The sequence below is a fragment of the Amphimedon queenslandica genome, unplaced genomic scaffold, assembly GCF_000090795.2.
Source record: "Amphimedon queenslandica unplaced genomic scaffold, v1.1 AMPQUscaffold_13521, whole genome shotgun sequence".
Lineage (NCBI taxonomy): Eukaryota > Metazoa > Porifera > Demospongiae > Haplosclerida > Niphatidae > Amphimedon > Amphimedon queenslandica.
This window is the reverse complement of record NW_003546243.1, coordinates 128,212-150,232: the sequence shown is the minus strand read 5'-3', so window position 1 is coordinate 150,232 and position 22,021 is coordinate 128,212. Positions and strand designations below refer to the sequence as shown.

Below are 22,021 nucleotides of genomic sequence, written 5' to 3'. Positions count from 1 at the left end.
GATTCGTATCATTGACTGTATTAGGTTCTATAATTGTGTCATTCTTATACCATACAATGGTAGGTACTGGCCTCTGTGTCACATTACACAGCAATGCAACAGCTTCTCCTAGTCTTACTATCACTGTAGTATTGTCAATATCACCAAATCCTTGGAAAACTAAATAAAGCAAGAGTGAGAGAAGAAAAGTGAGAAAGTGCAAGAGATATTTATAGTAATTGCAAACCACAAGCACTCAAAAACATCAGTGTTATCAAACAATAGGGGCAATAGCTAGCTAGCTCTGAGATTATTTCCTTCATTGTTAATTCTCACACTCTTATAATCTCTCTCTCTCACTCACTCTCTCTCTCTCTCTCTCTCTCTCTCTCTCTCTCTCTCTCTCTCTCTCTCTCTCTCTCTCTCTCTCTCCTTACATGGTGTCAGTACTGATTGACTCCTAGCCACACCAAGTGAATTATTAGCAGTACAGAAATAAGTATGACTCCTCTCATCAGTCTGTCCTGATTCATCATCACTCAAAGTAATCATCAGTGATAAAGTATTGTTAATGCTGTCAATAAGCTGAGTGTATCTGTCAAGTGGAGTGTCCAAATTAAACCCTCTATACCACCGGAGGGTTCCTGTCCCAGTACAGTTGAGATTGAAGGATTGATCAACAATGGGAACAACAGAACCTGATGGAAAAATGGTAGCGGCTGGGAGAGGAATAATTACAGCACCTGCAAGAAAGGAAATACTATAATAATGTATTTCATGATTAGTTAAATGTATTTATGTTATCACTCACCAGTACGAGGTACAGAATAATGTATAAACAGACATAGCATTAACTGGAAACAAAGACAGAGAATCATGATGCTTTGACCCACTCTTACTGACAATCCTGAAAGAAAGGTGAAACAATAATAATTATTCCAGTAGATCTAATTCCTGTGTAACTAATACTGTATACACATGTATGTTCCTTTGATATTGCTGTAAAAGAAGGAAATAAGGACATAGTCAGACTAATAAGGACATACATGTAAATAAGAGAGCAATCTAGAATGATAAGTGTTCTCTTTATTATAGCTTAGAAATCATAGTCATGAAATTTAATTTTTTTAAATTGTATAACTGTCAACTGGCCAAAACCATCGTCTTCTACAGTTAGTTTGGGCCTAGTGGTGTAGCCTAACCCTGATCCTAGGTAGTCTCACAAGACCAATTAATAAACTATAAAATATTTTCTGTTTCATGCGATATCAGTAGAATCCCACAATCAGTATGAGCATTTTTGAATTAAAAATAGCCATGAACTTTAAAAAATAACTTTGATTTCAATAGATTCTATGAGTCTCGTCGTTGAAACATATGTGTAGTTTATTATCAGTACTTGCTACAGTTTGTAGTGCATGATTGCATGATCAGTGCACTTGAACTAGAATTTTGGTTAAAACTGAATCAATTCTAATATTCTAAATAAATTTGAGCAAGTCTATTACTATTAGTACCGGTACTTAAACTCAACATTATTATAATTTATGCCTTAGCTTTATGGCTTATATTAGTCTATGTACCTACCTCTTTCTAACGGTGTGAGGAAATTTGATACATATCTTGCTGTCTAAGGTCCAGCTCTTCAAAAGATTTCATACAAAGCTAAAATTAATTTGAAGCCATAGAGATGAAGGTTACCAAGCAACCACGCAGAAATCATAATGAAGCCATAATTATGCAGGAATGATGGGAGGTACGAGGAGCCGGAGTGCCATCAATTCATTGATGATGAGTACCATTAAGGACTGAGGTACTATCATTCATCATTGATGATAGTAATATCATATACTTAGAGTTTTAATAACAAGCACTAAAACAGATTGCTATTATATTTGTAGATCTATAGAAATAATTAAGAAATTAATAGTTTTCTTACCCGTCTGATGGTTACTTCATCAACATGAACTATCCCTTGAAAGTTGAAGTCATATTAATATTGTTTATCAATCGGCTTCAGTTCCTTAATACCACTGCCTGACCTCGGGTGAGACTATGCCTGACCTACACTGATTACTAGCTGCTCGGGTGATACAGTTTGACGCTCACACCCAACAAATGTGTGTGAAGCAAGTTAGCAAACACATGAAGACCTTCTTCAGGCACAAGTTTAAAAATGATTACTTTTGGTTGTTTTTTGATCATATCTCAATACAAGTATAGAAAAACAAAATCCAAATAAGAGTGGAATTGTTTGTTTTAGATAGAAGGAATTAGGTTAACTTGCTGCCTCCTCAAGCATAAGCAACATTAGGTAGAAATATAAAATCCTGTAATTTAATAAAATTATACATAATTATACATAATTAAGTGCTCACTCTAATTATATATTTCTCATTGCTTTGTATGTCTTGTAATCTATCATAAGTTAAACAAATATTCAAGCTAAAATAAAATTACAAAATTAACCATACCTCACCTACTGTTATAGATCAGATGACTTTGTTCCTGGCGGATCAGCAAATTGCATTGCATAGTCCTCCCAATAAGTTAATACTTGCTGAATCTTTGAAGTCATGAGCAGTAATTAAAGCTACCATTAGCTCTATTAGGTGGATCTTGCTCCTTCAAACTCCATAGCCCACACAATACATGAAGTTCCTTCCTATAATTAACATATGCACTAGCATAAACTAAAACTTGGTCATAAATGTTATGGTAATATTCTTAACTATGGTTGTTACTGTCACACAAAAAGTAATTACGTGTAAACTCAAGTGTAGTGTAGCCATTTTCCTCTTCACAGTTCTGTTCTATAGTGGTAGAGTTGACTGAGCAACATTAAACCTATCCTATACACAGTAGTGTAGACATTGCACACGCTAAATTTACTTACATTGAAGAAACTGCTTCCATTTTGTATGCATCCAATGATCACATCAGATCCAACCATTCCTCCATAGGTGATATACCAAATCCAATCTATCCAGTAGTCAGTGCTCTGACTGCAAATTATATAGATGTTTTTTCTTGTTAGATTGTTGTCCCAATAAAGAGCATAGTGAGAGTGAAGTGTTTTACTAAAACTGTACTTAGATTCAAGATCAACAACACACATGCAAGTTGGCAGCACCAGCAGAAGAACAGCAAGCAGATTAGCAGCAAGGATCAAATCCATTTTCTTCATTGAGAGAAATTTGAGGGCGTAACCATTGTAATTAGATCTACAACTCCTCTAAAATAACTTTGAATATCATTATTAAAGGTATAAATCAACTGGCGTGCATGAAACAACATAGCATGATAACAATTCTAAAGACACTTGTATAGGTGTGATAAACTTTGGCCATGTTGAAGCACAAGTAACTCAATAATAACATAGTGTTACTAAATTAGATTTGACATTGCTCTTGGCTTATAAGTTAGATGCTGCTGACTTGTGCTACACTCAGGGATTCCCACAAAGGATGTGAAATGAGCTAAACAGCATGCCTTATGAACTAATAAGCAGTACAATTAGTGCAATATAGTACATGTCATTTGGAGACTTTAAAAATTCATTTAAAATCCAATTATAATCAAAATCAGCTTAAAGTTGGTACACAAAATAAATACATGTATTAATGCATCAGAAAAATTATAAAATAGAAAATTCTTTTTTGCCATTATCAAAAATTTGGCCAAACACTCTGTACTATAGTACAGGGTTTTTGGCTTAATTTTTGAGCAACTTTAAAAATTCATAAAAAATTCAAATTCGATCGGAATTAGTTCAAAGTTGATACACAACATAAGGACACAAAAATTATTAAAAAAATGAAGAACTCTTTTATAGCCATTTTTGACAAAATTTGGCTAAAAAAATTAACTGCCCAATTTTTGAGCAAATTAAAAAATTATTAAAAATCCAATTTTGATGGAAACCAGCTCAAAATTTATAAAAAACATACAAACATGTACATGTATATTTATCAGAAAAATTATAACACTGGCAAATTTTTATGTGATTTTTGTCAAAGGGTCTTTGGGCCAATTTTGAGCAAACTGCCACCGACAAAAAGCTGCATGATACTATACCAAAATCCTGCAAAAAGCCCTGGCTGTACTTAGTTTTACTCTTTTAAAGTATTATGTAATAAGGTATGTGTGCTTATAGTAAAGTTTTTATTATTATAAGGTTACTTTTCAGTTGTGTTGGTAAAAACAATTGATGTAGGTCTAGATCTTATATGTATTTTCCAAACAATTCTTCCAAATACAATAGAGCAACAATACAAATGTAACTAATATGCTATGATTACCGCATGTATAATGTCAGGGTGCAAAATATTTTGTGAGCAAATATACTCACCAAATTATTTAATCGCCAATTGGTGCCTTTTGTTGGTACCACTGTTATTTAACACCCTGATGTATGTGCTGGTACTATTACATAAATTTTGAATTATTACAGCAGTTTCAATGCCTAGGCTTCTGCATTTTCAAAAAGTCATTTTAAAACAAAGCAAATCAATAATTATCAAAAAATGTAATTTTAGTAAGTATTAACCTACATAGTCAATTGTTCACAATTTTGTAAATAATTTTATAAACAGTTTCAGCCATTTCAGCATTTCTCCTAGCTTGTTCAGGACAATACACATCCACTGGTGCAGATGGCATAGGATGACGGTTTGGGAACCTAGTATCAAGATATGAACTTTCCATTTTTGATGCTATTCCTGGAAGCTCTTCTGCCTGACCTGGTTTTTCTGAAGAAATAGCACGAGCATGGCTAGTTAACTTGTGATGCACTAATGATTCACAACTAGGATTTATACCAATTAATTGATACATTCCAGCTTTTAATGCTTTCTCAACCACTTCATGTGCTAAAAATGCAACTTGGCAGGACACACGTTTAGCATTAAGAGAATCAAGGAGAATTTCCATAGCTTCACGATCAGAATTTGCTTGCCTAAGCCAGCGTTTTGCTTCAATTACATCAGGCTTAGGTTTAACATAGTCACTCCAGCTATCAAATTTCCCAACGCCTCCTTTTCTACCTTTATTTCCCCCAATGCCTCCCGTTCTACTTTTGTGATTGTAAGTTCTAAAAACATCACTGCAACTAGTAAAGTATTCACGCCAATGAGATGGCTCACAATTGTCAACTGGTCCGTCATCCTTTGGTTCTTCTAGTTCTAATCCCTTCTCTAGTCGATCAAGCTGTCGCTGTAGAAATTTGAATGCTTCTTCGTAAAGGTGTTTATTAGTCATGGCTTTGTCTGGGTGATAGCTCAAAAACATTCTAAGTACTGCCTTTTTCTTTTCTTTATCACTTAGATCAGAGTTCCAAATAAGCTTAAGTTCTTTTATAATTCTCTTTTTTATTTCAAACAACTCCTTACTGTCTTTTAATTCCTCTAACTCAGACACACCATGATATGTAGCTAAAGCAGTCTCTGTGCTTTGTTCTGTAAATTCTTGAGGTGCAAACCTATGTAAGTAGACAGATGATACTTCTTTTGGCTCTTCAAGCTCAGACCATGCTATTACATATCGCTTCAGCTTAGGACCAGTGTCACTCTTAGGCACAGTGTCATCCATAACTGGATAAAGTATCATGGCCCAAATGTAGTAATTTACTTCTAGTTCATACCCAACTAGGTCTTGTGGCCTAAATATGTAATCAATATCCTGAGAGAGCATTGTGACTAAGGAATCTGGTAAAGGGTGACCAATGTTTGGTTTATAGTCATCACTCACTTCATCATCATTTACTATATCAAGATCTTGTACATCAACTAACTGCTGCATGTCATTTATTGATTGAACAGCAAGTATGTGACTGAGACTCTCCCGGCATTTGAAGAATTTTAATAAGTCGCATTCAAGAAGACGACTAATTTCTATGCATAAACTTTGAGCCATTTCTGCCCATAGTGTACTGCTTGATGTAGTTTCTTCATCTACAAAAAGAGTATAAGTTTCATTGGTTTTCTGAAGTGAATAATCAACTTTCAAAACTCCTATGCAATCACTATCACCTTTTAGCGTTACTTTTACTTGCAGATTATTAATTGTAGTCACTGTCATTTCAGTCAATATTTCTTTAAGTTTCTCAACGAACTTTTCTGACTCCTTTTCATCGAAAGAACGAGGTAGATTTTTATCAATAATACTAGAAATAGAACAAGCAATCTTTGGAAATAACGTCCTAAACTTTTTGAAATGGCTAACCAAAGGACTTCCACTATCTTTATTTTGTTGAGCACAAAGAACTGTCTCATGACAGCAAAGAGAAAAGCCATGAGGCCTAACACTCCTTGGTAATTTTAGACAAAATTCCTTTTCACTCAATTTATTGTCACGCAAAGGAATTTTGAACAGAAAGTATGAAGATGTAGAAATTATCAATTTCTCTAACTTATATCTTGTACTGTCCTTAAAAACAAGATACTTTGTTGGAACCAATTTAAAATGGCTTTGGCTGACTTGTGTAGGGAGATGTAAAGACTCTAACTGTGCCTGAGATTTTTCTTTATTACTGCGCAAAAGCAACTCATAAATTATACGAATTGCTTTTGTAATACGTCTGAGTTCATTTGGATCACTGATCATAATACTGTCTGGGTGAGAATCCTTGATCAATTTCAACATATAGTTGATATGTTTTAGCTCAAGTTCTCTGCTAACACCCATGACTTGAAAAGCTTGCATTATAGGATAAAGCCTTTCTGGAACAGTGTGAAGATATGGTACAAAATCATTAACAGCCTGTACCAATACTTGAAGTGGTCTGACAAGAACAGTCTTACTTTCATCAGTTCCATCAGCCAGAACTGGTATACACGGCACCTCTCTTAAATTCTGTAGTAGTTCACAATTTATGGCATGTAAATATTTAATGTTTGCTGTAATTATTTCAAAAATGCTAATCTTATCTTCATTATCATGACACTCAAGCAATGGATTATATTTTGAGAACAATTCTGGGTTTGCTAAGTTTGTATTAGAAATATTAATTATATTTTGATACACATCAGCTGGATCTGGTTCCAGTACAACCCCTAATTGGCTTAACACATTATTCATTCTAGAAGAAGGAGTTTTATGAAGAGTAATCACTGGTTTGATAGTCCATATTACTGCTGAATGCATATCAACAACAGCTTCATTGCACTTCGTTAGTCCTATACTTTGAGATTGGAACCAATGAGGCGGGCTGCATGGGGCTTTAATCCAACTAAATGGTTTAAGTTTGGCTGTTTTGACAAATCTGATGTCACCAATCATTGACATATTGTATTGAGACTTGTACCATGGCTCAGCATTTATTGAGAATATGTAAGAAAATAAAACATCCGAGGCACTTTCAAGTTCAGAATGGTCACCTTTCTCAACTTGCTTAGCTAACTTGATAAATGTATCAAAGTTTACTGTTGTTTGCAAGCCAAGTTTACAAAAAAACTCCAACCAAGTTTCATGACGATAATCACCTTCTAAGAAATGAAAATGCTCAGAAAACGTTGTAAATATTCTTACAGTGTGATCACAGAAACTAGAAATACTAAGCATAATACCATTATGAGAAAGGCACTTCAAAATTTTTAACTTATTGATAAATTTTACCGCAAGATCAAAATTCTCTTTTTCAGCCTCAAATATTGAATTATCAATAAGTTTATCTTTGATATGTTGAAGATGCTGCTTTCTTTCTTCATCTGTTAACTCAGTGAAGCAAGGAAAAATGAGTTCGCAATAAATTTGTCGCTCATCTGGGGTTTTTCCCAATAGCGAAAAGTCATTCCCACACAGATTTCTCCATGATCCTTCATATTCTAGAAACACAACAGAATCTAGTACAGCCCACTTTTCATATCCAGCCATACAACAGCCATTTTTTGGCCACAAATAGACATCCTTTCCTAACAGCGATGTCAAGACTTTATTTACAGTCATAAATATTGGAATACTTTTGACATTATTTTTGATAGTTTCATCATTCCTGAAACTAGTTCTACTAAAGTAGCATAATAACACCTTTATGTCATTTTCACAAAGTTTAGCCTTTTCAAACACTCTGTGCTGACATTGTTGGTTATATATTACTTGAAACACTTTGTCATAGTTAGAAGGTAGGGGACAATATTTTGCAGCACTTTCATGAATTGCTTCATCAAGTAAAGGAATAGATAAGCTATCACATAATAATTCATATAGCCTTACTTCATTTTCCACTGGCTTATTACGCCTATTTTTAAGAACTGGTATTATCAAAGATTTAGACTGATAAAGAGAGTTACTTGTCGATGGTAGCAATGCCCAGCATCTAACAATCTTTTCCTGATGTTGGGAAAAGTTTTCATCTTCTGAAATGCAGCTCCAAATATCTTTGAGCTTATTTCTGTCAATAACTTTATTAAATTCGTTAAACACTTCATTAAGAGACAGCTCTGGTGGTAAATTTTTGTCAAGCAATTCTTTAACTTGAGAAAATGTAAAATCATCAGTAAGAAGAAAATAAGTGGGAGACATTTCTAGCCCCAACAAACAAGGGTGTAAAAAAGCACTTAAACTCTCCGGAAAAAGGTCATAAAATCTGCTGCAGAGCACTTTGTTGGTTTCTTCAAAATTTCTAATATGCCGGTCTGCTGTTAATAAAAGAGGCAGGTTGTATGGTGGCTTCAAAAACAGTAAATTATCCTTGGATGACTTCATTATGTACTTCAGAAAAATAGCAAAATCTTCCTCACGTTTGAAAGGAGAGCAATCAATAGGTGTAGGACAACTGACAATTCTTGAATGAAATTTACAATAAAAATCAAAAGTTTGCTCTGGTTTAGCAATAAAAGGTTTAAAGTCCTTAAAATGTTTGTATAAAGTTTCTGAAGCGCAAGTCAGAGTCATACCTAACCTCTTCAGAATTGGTAACACTCTATTTGGTTGTAGGCTAGGCCTGCTTCGTGGAAAGTATGCTTGAGTAAAAGCATCAATATCATCATTGCGAAGCTTGTGCCAATTTGTTTTTATTTTATTTCCATTATAAACTTTGCTCACTAATATTTCACAATTTTGAGTCCAAAGTTTTGAAAATACATCTTTAGCTAGAGCTAGCCATGGGTCATTGAGACTGGCTCTATTTGTAGCAGTGGTACCAGAAGGGGTATGTGACATTGCTGTGGCATCAGTTGATGAGTGTTTAATTGCTGTCGAGAAGCTACTTTGTTCTGGCATTATCCAGTATGGAAATAAGTCATAATAACTATCAACTGCTCTATAAAACTCTCTGTCATCCATGTAGCCCTTTGTATCCACAACATATTGTCTAAGTTTTGTGAGAAAACTTGTGTATGATGAAGCTATTGCTTTAATTAGTCGATTATTCCATTGATTCTTATCACTGTGCTTATTTTCTCCATGCCACAGAGAACGACGATCACTAGTTAGAACAAACTGGCCATTTATATGAAGAGGGAGACTTGAAGTGATTGGAAGGGGCAAAAAGCAGAATATCTTGCCAACAAACCCTTTTAATGATTTTATAGGAACTGCTAAACCATGCTTTGGTAGAACTTTACCTATAAACTGCCACTTCTGATCAACTAACAATATATCTCCAATGCCTTGTTGAATGACCCATTTTTGATAACTTTTTTCACATTTTCTTTCAGTTTGCAGGGTGAGAGAATAAGTAAAAACTTTAGGATTGCAAGATTTACAAGTACTTTTGGCCTTTGACTGTTCGCTCAAATATGTCTGGTACTCTTTATGACACTGCATTGCAGTATGGCTCATAGTCACTTCATACTTGCTTTTTAATTTAAACTCACTGTTGGTACTTTCAATTACATAGTATTCAAACTGGGTAATGTGATTTAGAAACAAAAGTGCTTCTTCAATTTTTTTGACCCATTGTTTAAGTTGATCTTCCATTACTAGAATAGAGTGAGTCTCCTTACTTTCAATCACTAATGACTGATCTACAAGTTTGTCATTCCATCTAAGAGGAAAACGAAAAAGTGTTCCAGTTTTGAAATGCTCCGGCTGTCCTGGTATAGGATCTTGAAGATAGCAGCTACGTAAGTCTTTCATCTTTTCCCAAAAGCCATTATTAAGGTCATCATATTGCCTTCCAGGATGAATTTTGTCTGCTCCAAGTACATATTTGCAGTGAGGGTCAAACACACAGAGAACATTACTGTTACAAGTAATGAAACTAGGGCAGTCAGTTACATGATAAACCACATTAAATCCAATACCAAACTGACCAATTGATTCATCATCATCACGTTTAGAACCAAGACCAAGCTTCTGTATACCTTCCAGATCTTTCTCAGAAAACTCTTTGTCATTCCATACTAATATAGCAGGACCTTGCAAATCATTACTCCATTCTTTTGACAGAGTTGTCTGACTGCCATGTTGCCTTTTGTCTAAGATCACACACACTTTCTTTGCTTTTGCATCATCAGCATTTTGCAAAAGCTCCTTAAGAAAGCTCTCATTAAGTGGATAGTCTCGTAAGATATTCCTAATCCTCTGAGTCAGGTCTTCTCTCTGACCAAACTTTGAGCCCTGGAAGGCTGTTTCATTTACAAAAGTGTCTAAAAAACTACTCCGAATGCGTTTTACCCCCAAAGAGTCTGCTGTACTACTTAACATATTTTTATGCAAAAAATGATATTTATCTACTTCCACTTGAAGCCACTCTGCATCATTGTAATAGAGTTCACTGCTTGGACGTAAAATGTAATTTTGATCCACTAAAATTATCTGCTCTCTCCCTTTATATTCTCCTTTAGCTGTATTTAATTCTGATATTAGTATATCAGTAAATTCATGGTTATCACATGGTAATGGTGCTTCCTTGTATCTACAATGCATAAGAACCAAAGTATCAAGCAATTTATTAATATCAAATTCATCATTGATACTAAGTACTTGTTGTAATCGCTGTTTCATTGCTAGAATGTTTGGAAGTTTATATAAATAAGGGCCATCCTCTTTTTTCCAATTTCTTGATACATTAGCTGATGTCACGAACTCCTTACCAGTCCATATGAATGGCTTGTTATCATAAAAATGTAACTTTTCTTCAATTTCTTTAACCATAACATTATTTTCAAGGTGACCTTCAAAGAATCCATACACCATTTGACAGATATCATTAACATGTTTAGAAATAGCTTCATCTTGAAGACAATTTTTACGATCAACATCTGACATCATCAGCTCAATCAAAAGATTGAAATGGTTCAATACATCTTCAATTGTTGGCTCAGAAGAAATTTCCAGTAATTGTAAAACAGTTTTTGGAATTGAAGTACATCCATCTTTATCCAAACTCATAGTGTTTGCAATAGCTTTCTGAGTTCCAGCAATGAAGCTAATTTTCTGGAGGTTACTAACAGAGGTCGCTGCAAAAATTTCTAATGGTGTCAAAACAGTGCAGCCACTTCCCTTCCATGGCAAAATGTAGACATCTGGTTTTTGAAGCACTGGCAAAAAAGGAATAGATTTAAAAGTGTCTACAGGACATTCATTTCTTGCCCGAGTCCCAATTGATTTTATTATAAGTTTCACTCGTTCTAAAGCTTTTCTCTTATTACTATCAAACAGCTGCTTGATTGTTTTGGCACTTTTAATAATAGTGTCCCAAGAGATATCTTTTGTCATTAGATTTAGATATGCTTGCATTGTTTTATATGTGAGTGGATTTTCACAAAGACAATTCAAGGGAAACATACCATCCTCAGGATCAAACATAGCTTGAAACTGAAATGGATCAACAAGTTCATGAGCTGGTTTGAGCTCTTTTCCTACAGGTGAAGTAGGAATACAAGGTATAGTTTTTAACTCTTCCACAATTTTAGAATATTGTTCATGATATGATGCAATAGCTGAGAGCATGATGCTAAGAATACTATTTCTAATTTCAATGGAACTATCAGATGTAAACAAGTCAATTTTACTGAAAAACTTCTGAAAAAATACACTATCAGTAATCTGCATGCAAACACACAAACTGTCTATTAATTGATCTAAACGATTTTTTGGTAAAGACACTACTGGTAACTTAAGAATTGAAGCAGCTTTATAAAATGAACAATAATCACTTAATTTTGATCCAAATAATATAGGAAGGAACTGGGACTGAGCTAGCGTGAGCCATTGACCAGTCGAAGAAGAGTAAAACAATGGTTTGTCTGATATCAACTTCATTAGAGCTGAAATCAGACATGTCCAAGGATTCCTTACCTGTAACTTTTCTGTTAAAGGCCACAAAGAGTAAAAATTTTCTTCATATGACAACAGTTGTTGCGAGGCACTCATTTCTTGTAACTTTTTCAATAAATTACAATATGCTTCTGGTATAATAGTTTTCATTAGCTGCATATTCCATAATTCCCTTGAATCAGAAGGTGTTTCTTCAATAAAGATACCAGTTCTGTTGTTCAAAACAGCAAAATTGGCATTAACATGTACTGGTAGACCAGTACTGGATGATGACAGTGGAAGAAAGCAAAATAAATTACCTTTTATTTCTTGAGATTTGTAGCATAAATCCTTTTTAATCAGTTGGCAAGCTACAGATGCAATTCCAGGTTTATCATCATCATCTTGCTTCAAATTGCCTTTTTGATGGGCCACTAACCAATATTCTATTTCTGATTCATTAAAACAAATTGTTGTGCATTTTTTAACTCCATTTGCTTCATTGCTACAAGTAATGGATATGTCAATAACTAGCTCATCTCTATCTAATGATCTGAATGTTATACGTTTGACATTTTGCAAAAAAATCAATAATTTGGAGCCATTTTCTTTTAAGTCCTCTTTTAATTTTTGCACAAGGTATTCATTGTAAATAGTAGAACTGATTTGACTAGCATTTTCTCTAAAAGGCAACCTAAAAATTGTTCCATCATAATTTGCAGAAGAAGAGAACTCAAATATATTTTCATAAGGGGCCATTTGCTGAGACTGAGCCATAAATTTAGACTGATATTTGACTTTTTTTCCAGGTCTGCTCTCATTATGCACTACACCTTTAAGATGCTTAAGTGTTGGATCAAAAATATAAAACCACTCACCACTAACAAAGGAAGGTACATCAGTGATGTGATACACTGAACAGAACCCAACACCAAATTTACCAATCTTAAGTGGCTGGTCCTTTTTAGTGGCTCCAGCTAGCTTTGTAATGTTTTCAAAGTCTTCCTTTTTGAAGACACTATTGTTGTGCACTATAAGAGCTGGACCATGACTACCTGCCATTCCTTTGAACAATAGTTTTTCAGTAGAATGTGTGCGATCATCATACAATATGTTGACTTCAGTAGCTTCAGCATCATCAGCATTTTGTATCATCTCCTTTATAATTGTGAGACCATCTTTGTAATCTTTTAAAATATTACTAAGACGAGTTGTCAATGGTTCATTTTGACCAGCATCATCAAAGACATCCTCAGTAATATCAAGATGATCACTAAGCGGAGTTAGCCCCAATTTAGATGACAAATGAGATAATTTTGGATGTATTAGATAATACTTTTCATCTGAGTCCTTGGCAATAGCATGCAGCATGTCATTATCAGTATAAGTTACTTCTTCAAAAGGAAAAAGTTGAGGATAAACAGAGTCATCATCGATTGGTACTAAAATATTACTTTTACTGTTAATATTTTCAGCTACCCAGCTCAGTACAGCTGTAACTATTGACCATGCTTCATCTTCATTAAGCTTTGACTGACTGGAAGTATTCCTAATTGAGTGAAGGACTGAAAGAATTTGGTTTGGTGTTACTTCAGTTGGAACACCACATTTTTTAAAGAGATCAGAAAATTTGAGTAAATTTGAAGGCAACAAATAAATGAATGGCTCAAGATTAAGCCTAAATAAAGGATTTGCTGCTACAGCTACTTTACTTGAAGAAATAAATGTTGAAAGGTTTTGCAACCATATCCATTTGCCAGAAAATGACTTTGCAGTGCAATATTTAACATTTTGAAACAAGTATTCATAAGTATAGTATGAAATCAATTCTAAGATGTCCCCTGAAATATTATTTTCATTTGATATTACTTGATTAAAATGAGAGATTACAGCAGGTACTATATCACTGGGCTGACTGCCTAAATCTTCCAGTTTACTGGGAACATTATCTATGAATAGAACTTGTGATCCTGCTATCAGTGGTAGTTTTGATGAAGAAAGATTTTGTGTCAAAACTATTAGAGAATTACCATCACATGAGACTAAACTATTGCTGTATTTAGATCCTTTCCAAGCAAGACATGAAGGGTAATTCGTAGGACACTTACTTGACACAGGAAGCCAGTAATATTGCCTAGCTTCCTTACGTAAAAAAGTGAGCGTGGAGTTGTATTCATCAATATCATTTAATAAATGACAATGCTGTGACAAATACTTCAATATTGCAATAGCTCTTTTGTAGTTATTGTCACTTGTTTTGTAACTAGTCTGAGAATGTACTGTTTTGGTTCGAATAGATCTTAAAATTTGATTGATGTCATTGGCACTGACTTTCATTTTTAAACTGCATTGCCTCAATATTGAAAGGTAAGGATAAAAACAAGATGAAGGAAACTTATGCTTTCCCAGGTAGAGCTGAACTAATATTTCATTATCAGGATCAAACAAATTTTGAGGAGCTTCCAATCTCGATGAGTTTACAACTTCAACAAATGGTAAACTTCTCATGGTACTAGTCAGTTGCTCAGCTGCTTCTTTGTATTCTTGATTATCAAAACTTTTGAGAACACTGATCATAAATGGTACCACATTACTTAGAGTAAATTCTTTATTATGAATTTGGTGAAATGCAATTTGTTGAAGGAATTCTGCTTCTCGCAAGAGGCGAATCTGGTCATTTAACTTTTTGATAAGGCTTGATTCATTTTCTGTGGCATCTATCACAAAAACTGTGGTTGGAAGTAAATTTGTTTCACAGCTGTAAGTATGGTCCATTGCAATAGCTTCAGTTTCACTATTGTGTGACTTAATAAAGTCAACAGAGACACGAGTTTTTTGCTGGAGAACTTTAAACATTGGAATCTTACAAATAGTGTCAATCCTTTTTTGTCTACCAAGATCTGAATTTGAAAAGTAGTTTTGTAGAGCAATAGCTTCATGACTACTAAGTCTGTCACTTGCTACATTTAATGATTGCATGGCATCAAGTATCTGGTTATGATCAAACTGATAAAGGTATTCATTAAGATCCTTATGCTTCAAATGAGGAAAGGCACACGCATCAGCAAATTTAATGCCACACTTTTCCAAGCCAGTTAAAAGTGATCGCATATTTGAAATTTGAGAGATGTAAACAACTCCATCTTCTTTAGCCAATTTAGCAATGCCTGTAGTGCCATTGGAAAATGACTTGATTTGTACCAAAAATTTGTTTTCAAAATGTGATAAATTTTGTTTTTGAAGCCAATGCCAAAAATGAGACATTTGCTTACTTGACCATTTGCTTGTGATACCTAGCGATATTAAATTAGCTATTTCTTTTGTGTTTAGCATAGTTAGCTGCGTACAACCACTGTATGAAACTAAGCAAAGTTCTAAATGCAACTGTTCATCTTCATTATACACACTCACTAGCTTGCTCTCTAAATCAGGCAACAAATCACTAGGATAAGAGGAACTGCTCAAGAAAATGGCTTCTGCACAAAGCGGTTTAGTATAAAATTGTTGAAAGTTGCCACTGGCTAATGGCAATAACTGAAGACCAGTTAAATCATTATAAGTTTTATCGCTAAGGCAGTACTTAAGGATTTCAAATTTATCTTCTTTTGATCCATTGCAGTAAGAGTCATGATTACTTTTTAAGTAAAATTTTACTAAGGCAGGCTGAAGCATAGTGAGGCTATCTTGGTAGTATTGCTTTAAGGCCTGGCTGCAGCTATCATCAATATCAACTAATTTAATAGAACATTCCATTAAAGCATTTCTAACTGCTACAGGTAAATTATCATTAACAAAAATTGCTTCCTTGATGCTAATCCATTCTCCTCCAGATAGCCAAGTATGGACTGCCTTACTGCTCTTCACTAGCAACTGATAAAAAGGTGCTAGTAAGCCATACCATGGTGTATCTTGAGTTTTTTTAATATCAGGCCAGCACTTGTATACCATGCTAGTATCGACATCATGTTGCTCCATGAGCTTACAAACGAGCTCAAAGTAGCATGAAAAAAGACACTTCTCCACTAATAATTTGTTCCATGTACTCTCTTCATCCCCTTTCCTCTCTTGTGCCTCCCATTTCAAAGAACGACGGTTATTACAAATAGCAAATGTTCCATTCACATGAACGAAAAATGGTGATTGATCCTCTATAGGTAGAGGTAGGGCACAAAAAATACGACCAACTGAATGCAAGTTATTATCATTCAAAGAAATAGCTGTTCCAACCCAAGGCAGTACATGCTGTTTCTCTGCTAACTGCATTACTTCAACATCTGGACTGCCAACCTGATTAACAACAAGCCATTCATGCTCAGTGACATTGTAATTGTCAACAATTTCAATTTTAAAACGTGAAATGTCTTTAATTACTTCACGTGAGCTATATTGTGATTGACCTTTAAAAGTTGACTCAACTTTCTTGATTAAACTTTTTTCTGGGGATTTTCTTGACTGACAATCTCTCTCACTCAAACTGACTTTAAATAACAACTCAGTAGTATTCGACTCTGTGATTTGACATATTTCAATTGAACACACTGATCGAAGAAAAACTAACAAATATCGAGCCTCTTTTTTCAATGCATCCAGCAGACTACGAAGCTCATCAATAGTGTAGGACTTATTGGACAGCTTTGACTTTTTATTACGCAATGGAAATCTGAACAAGGTCATATTTTTAAAGCTGGGGTTTTGTTTTGAAAAACCACAAATACCATGAAAAGGCTCCAGCACTGCTGGGAAGCTATCCTTTAACTCTTCTAGAGTAAAACCTTTACCTGTTTCACCTTTCCATGCAATTTCCTGTGGCTCTATGAATCCACAGTAATTCTGACTCAGAATAACTGGTAAATCTAAAAAATATAAAAATATAAAAATTACATGCATGCATGATTGATGCAGCAATATCCTTAAAACATTTTCTCTGCTCTACTTTCCTCCTACCTGTAATATGATAGACAGAATTAAATCCAATTCCAAATTTTCCAACTTTGTGAGGGTTCTTGGCTTTACCACTCTGCTGAAGTCTTTGTATATTTTCCCAGTCCTCTTTTTTGAAAGAAGCATTGTTATAGGAAAGCAAAGCAGGTCCTGAAAATTGTTGCACTATTTCTTCTTGATCAGTTGTAGTTGATATTAGTTCTGGGGGGAGTGTTTTAAAGGTGCGAAAGTCCAAAAAGAATTTGACATCGGTGGCTCTGGCATCATCAGCATTTTGTATGATTTCCTATAAAGACATACATGTACATAAAAAGGAATAAAAAACAGAGTTCCACACATAAAAATTAACTAGTGATATACAGACATGAGTCAATTTCATTAAAAGTAATAAATTTTAATGCGGTAAAAATTGGCAGGCAGTGCGAATTTAGTCTCGCATAGCCAAACCCCACCCCTGTGTGAATTACTGTATAGATATAGAGAACTTGATTTTGTTAGGGCTGGGAAAATTATTGGAGCATTCAAATGTTTATTTGTTAATAAGAAGTTTAAGAACATTCAAATGCTGCAGCAGACATTTGAATGTAATAAAAAGGTGTGTCAGTAGGCATGGTATGCACCACAGTAACCACACCTACTAATCAATCGCATTATTGCTTATTAATATAATTAGCACTGATGTATAAATCACTAAACATTGAGCTATGCACTGAACATATAGGGTCCTGCATTTACATTTAATTAGAGTGAGCTAAACAAAAGACTAATTGATAAGTAATTTCATGGTGTGAATTTGTTCACTTTGGCAATAGAATGTTCAAATGCTAAAATTTTACACTTGTCCCATCTCTAGTTTTTGTGATTTGTAGACACATCGGAGTACAAAAAATTTAAATTCACAAACTCAAACATAAACCCAGAACAATAACTGTCGAACTGAAATTTAGTTTACAAATAAAGCTATTCTGTAGGGATTTGCAAAATTATTATCTGCAAAATTACCGTAAATCTGGAAACTAGATTTGAGTAGTACAATTTTAAAATTTAAAGCCATAAAAATTTGCGCTGTAGAATTACTATTGCAACAACCTGTCTATTCTGGAACCTTGGGATCTGATAATACTATCGTGATTATGGAAGTGTTCTTATTCTAGACTGTCAGTATTGCAGGTTTGACTGTATTACATGTACATTATTAATAAAATTAATAAGCAACTTAGGTGGAATTTTGATGAGATTTAGCTAAAACCGTCTACATAACATAAATGTTGATTTTTATACTAAAACCAAAAGTGGTGATAAAAGACTGGAAGTCTATAAACTTTCCCAAATCTTACATTATTGGTTGTATTGTATTACATTTTAAGTCAGCTTTAAGAGCATATTATATCAGAAATGTAACAGAAAATGTAAGAAAAAATTCAAATACAATCTGTGCTTCACTTTTAAAAAATTAATAATCAAAATTAATAAAAACTGAGACTCTTTTTACAAACATTTTGATAAAATAAATGTAGCATGGACCTGGATGGTCGTTGGAAATTAATATTATTATAAAAACAATTTTAAAAAATTTAAAGTTAGAACTTGATAAGAATGAACTCCAAAAATGTTTATCTATTAGAAAAATTAAAGCAGTTTTGATGATTTATGAATTACTATGTCCATTCCTTGCCTTTGTTTAGTTTTAGAGCAACTTAATAAATCTTTTCTAATTAAAATAAGCTATGCAACATAACATAAGAAAATATAAATATGTGTATACATCAACGATTCCCACAAAGCATGCTAAGTGAGCTAAACAGCATGCTAAGTGAGCTAAACAGCATGCTAAGTGAGCTAAACAGCATGCTAAGTGAGCTAAACAGCATGCTAAGTGAGCTAAACAGCATGCTAAGTGAGTTAAACAGCATGCTAAGTGAGCTAAACAGCATGCTAAGTGAGCTAAACAGCATGCTAAGTGAGCTAAACAGCATACTAAGTGGGCTAAACAGCATGAGCTTCATGAGATGACAAGCACTACAATACAGTACATGGCATTTGGATTTGATTAGAGTCAGCTTAAAATTTTTATGCACTATGAAAGCACACAATATGGACTTCTGGTACATATATACATATCTCAAAATGCAATAACAATAGAGAATTCTCTTTTAGTCATTTTGATGAAATTTGACAAAAACCTCTGTACAAGGTGATTGGCCTGGTTTTTGTGCAATTTTAAAAATTCAAATAATTATAATCAAAATCAGCTTAAACTTTCTACACAACACAAATCAAGTATATACATCAGAAAAATTTATAAAAACAATAAATTTTCTTTTTTTCTTTTTTGATGAAATTTGGTCAAAACCCATACAGGGTAATTGGAACAGCTTTAAAATTTATAAAAATCAAACTTTGATCAAAATCCCCTCAAAGCTGATACACATAAAGACATGTACAATGTATCAGAAAAAATTATAAAAATTCTATCCTGTAATTTTTGCCAAAAGACCCTGTACAATAGTACAGGGTCTTTGGCCCAATTTTTGAGCTGCACGTGCAGTTGCACAAGCACCATGCTAAAAACCCTGATATACGCGTATCAGAAAATGAAGTAAAATGGAGAATACTCTCTGAGTCATTTTTGATGTGCTACACTTGATTTACAATAATAAAAAAACCTAATACAGTTACTATAAAATTTTGGCAATAGATTCTTTGTCATTACTTATTACACTGGTAGTATGTAATCTTTATCATTACTATAACATATTATGTTAATGAAACAGTGCTATAGACCTCTCGAGGTGAGAATAAATTATGTCACAAGAGTAAATACGGCAGTGGGTGTGTAGAGAAGAAAATAAATTCCATGGATGGTAACTTTCTATAGTGAACCAATGAGCAAAGGCAGAAGCAAGCTATAGTAAAGAATCTACTGCAAATTGCACCAAATCTGTTTTATGAGATGCTTGGTAGCATCCATTCTTTCTTCCAACCAACTTTTGTAGCTTGAAAGAGCTCCAAACCTGCCAAACAAATCATTTTTATAGTTTACTCCATTCCTTCTTCATTGAATCCTGCCGTCCAAAATGGCGGCCAATTATTACGCGTAGGTGGATACCGTATCTCAAAATAATGATATTCATAAACTTAGTCATTCACAGCTCGAGAGGTCTATTATTATTAAACATAAAGTGGCTGATCATTACACATTGCCAAGGAGCTTTTAAAAAGTAATCTAAATCTAAAACTAAAACACTAAACAAAAGGTAAAGGCATTAATTGAAGTAGGAAAAGTCTAATTTTACAAACCACAAAATCAGACTCCCAAAAATTGTCACTTGCACTGTCCCCTAAAAATAATAAATTAAATACTGCCACAGTCCTGACTGGTACATGTATCATGGCCATTACTCTGGCGTGAACCAGTTTAAAACATTATCATGATTGAGTCCTGATTGCCCAAAACCTCAATTCAGGTTCCAACTACCATATAGCACATATTTGAGGGGCAAAACTTTTACTGTTTTTGTAGGTTAGCTTGCAACCGCGAAATTAAAGATACACTAAAACATTCAATTTTCATTAAAGGCGTGGCACTAACATTGCAAAATTTATTTTCAAGATAAATTGATCTTTATCAATCCACAAAACTTTAGCTCTGCAAAATTACCGCACTATAGAGTATTTACTGTGTAGCTGCAACTAGCCCCTCCCCTTTTCACTATCACAATATATATATATACTTACTTTAAATATTTGTCCACTGGGATACTCTTCTAATATATCTTTTATCAATTTGCAAAGAGGAGGCCTTTTTAAACCAAAACTATCTCCAATCAAACTAGTCATCTCATCAGAGAACTCTGCTGCAATCGCGCCAAATCCTCGGCCAAATCACTATGAGATCATCAGCCACTCCCATTTATTAATGGTTAATAGCTAAATTGATTGATCAGCTTTCTATTTTATGCATAGATACTGGTTTCTGGCAGGTTGTAAGGCACTGAGGCTCAGCATTAAAAGAAGAGATTTGCTTTGTTTACAAAAATATTCTGCACCAATATTGCATCATTCTGCAAACATCATCAGAGTTCTATTGATCTACTGTTAAACTGGGCTTGTCTTCTATGAGCAAAAAGTATGGATGGCAAAGAGTATGGATGGATTTTCAGGACTCATTGTCTGGCCTAAAAAAGAGGTTTTTAAAAATTATGATATTGTTATTTTAGTTTTTTACTTTATTTATAATCATTGTACGTAATTAAGGCCAGTGTCAATCTTGATAAACTGTATTGCTCCAAATTTTTGTCATTCAAAAATTTGTCAAAATCTTAATTTCTAAATTATAATTTTTTATTTAAAAAATTGGCATAAACTCTACTAACCATGTGGAGCAAAAAATTTCAGTGGTCAAAAATTTCATTGGTCAAAAATTTTGTCAAGCAAAACTTAATGAAAAGTATGATAAAATTCTTGACAGACAAAATTTGGAGCTAGTATACTTTTATAGTTGCAAATATTTGTTTGAATTTAATTTTGCAGTTTGTCATTCAATATAAAGATCCACAATTTAATTCTTCAGAGTATTAATACTAAATAGGTCTATCAACAGCTCGGGTCTTTGGTCTGATTTTTGAGCAACTTTTAAAAATTTCAAAAAATAGTTTTGATTGGAATCAGTTGAAGCATCACATAAAAAACATGTATATGAATCAGAAAAAAATAATATTAAATTGGAGAATTGTCTCATAGTCATTTCACCCTGTTTCTGACCCAATTTTTGAGCAAATTAAAAAAAATTAATCTACTTTTAATTGAAATCAGTTCTACATAATTAAGAGAACATATATCTATGTGTCAGGAAATTTAATAGCCATTTTTGATGAAACACCCTGTACTATAGTATAGC

The 22,021-nt window shown here is 33.8% G+C and overlaps 2 protein-coding genes across 2 annotated transcripts in view; both read right to left on the bottom strand.

Annotated features, from left to right (window-relative positions):
• Nucleotides 1-1,655, bottom strand: part of LOC109591082 (uncharacterized) — a 21,401-nt gene extending 19,746 nt beyond the window's left edge. Inside the window, exons 1-4 of the mRNA XM_020006907.1 lie at nt 1,567-1,655; nt 791-886; nt 417-722; nt 1-159 (exon numbers count right to left, since the gene is read on the bottom strand). Coding sequence (XP_019862466.1) covers nt 1-159; nt 417-722; nt 791-857 — 532 coding nt within the window. The 5' untranslated portion in view covers nt 858-886; nt 1,567-1,655. The remainder of the gene's footprint in view (nt 160-416; nt 723-790; nt 887-1,566) is intronic.
• Nucleotides 1,656-4,406: 2,751 nt separating this feature from the next.
• LOC100638196 (sacsin-like) lies at nt 4,407-20,986 on the bottom strand. The gene is made up of 3 exons (XM_003382503.2): nt 20,860-20,986; nt 17,125-17,407; nt 4,407-17,033 (listed from the first exon to the last, which is right to left on the bottom strand). Exons 1-3 carry the CDS (start codon nt 20,959-20,961, stop codon nt 4,537-4,539), a joined length of 12,882 nt encoding a protein of 4,293 aa, XP_003382551.1. The 5' UTR covers nt 20,962-20,986; the 3' UTR covers nt 4,407-4,536.
• Nucleotides 20,987-22,021: the final 1,035 nt, after the last annotated feature.

Coding starts and splice junctions, on each gene's coding strand:
- LOC100638196 (XM_003382503.2), bottom strand. CDS start 20,961: ATGACTAGTTTGATTGGAGATAGTTTTGGTTTAAAAAGGCCTCCTCTT. Junction 17,408..20,859: donor CCAGTGGACAAATATTTAAA/GTAAGTATATAT, acceptor ATGTCTTTATAG/GAAATCATACAAAATGCTGA. Junction 17,034..17,124: donor TTCTGTCTATCATATTACAG/GTAGGAGGAAAG, acceptor TATATTTTTTAG/ATTTACCAGTTATTCTGAGT.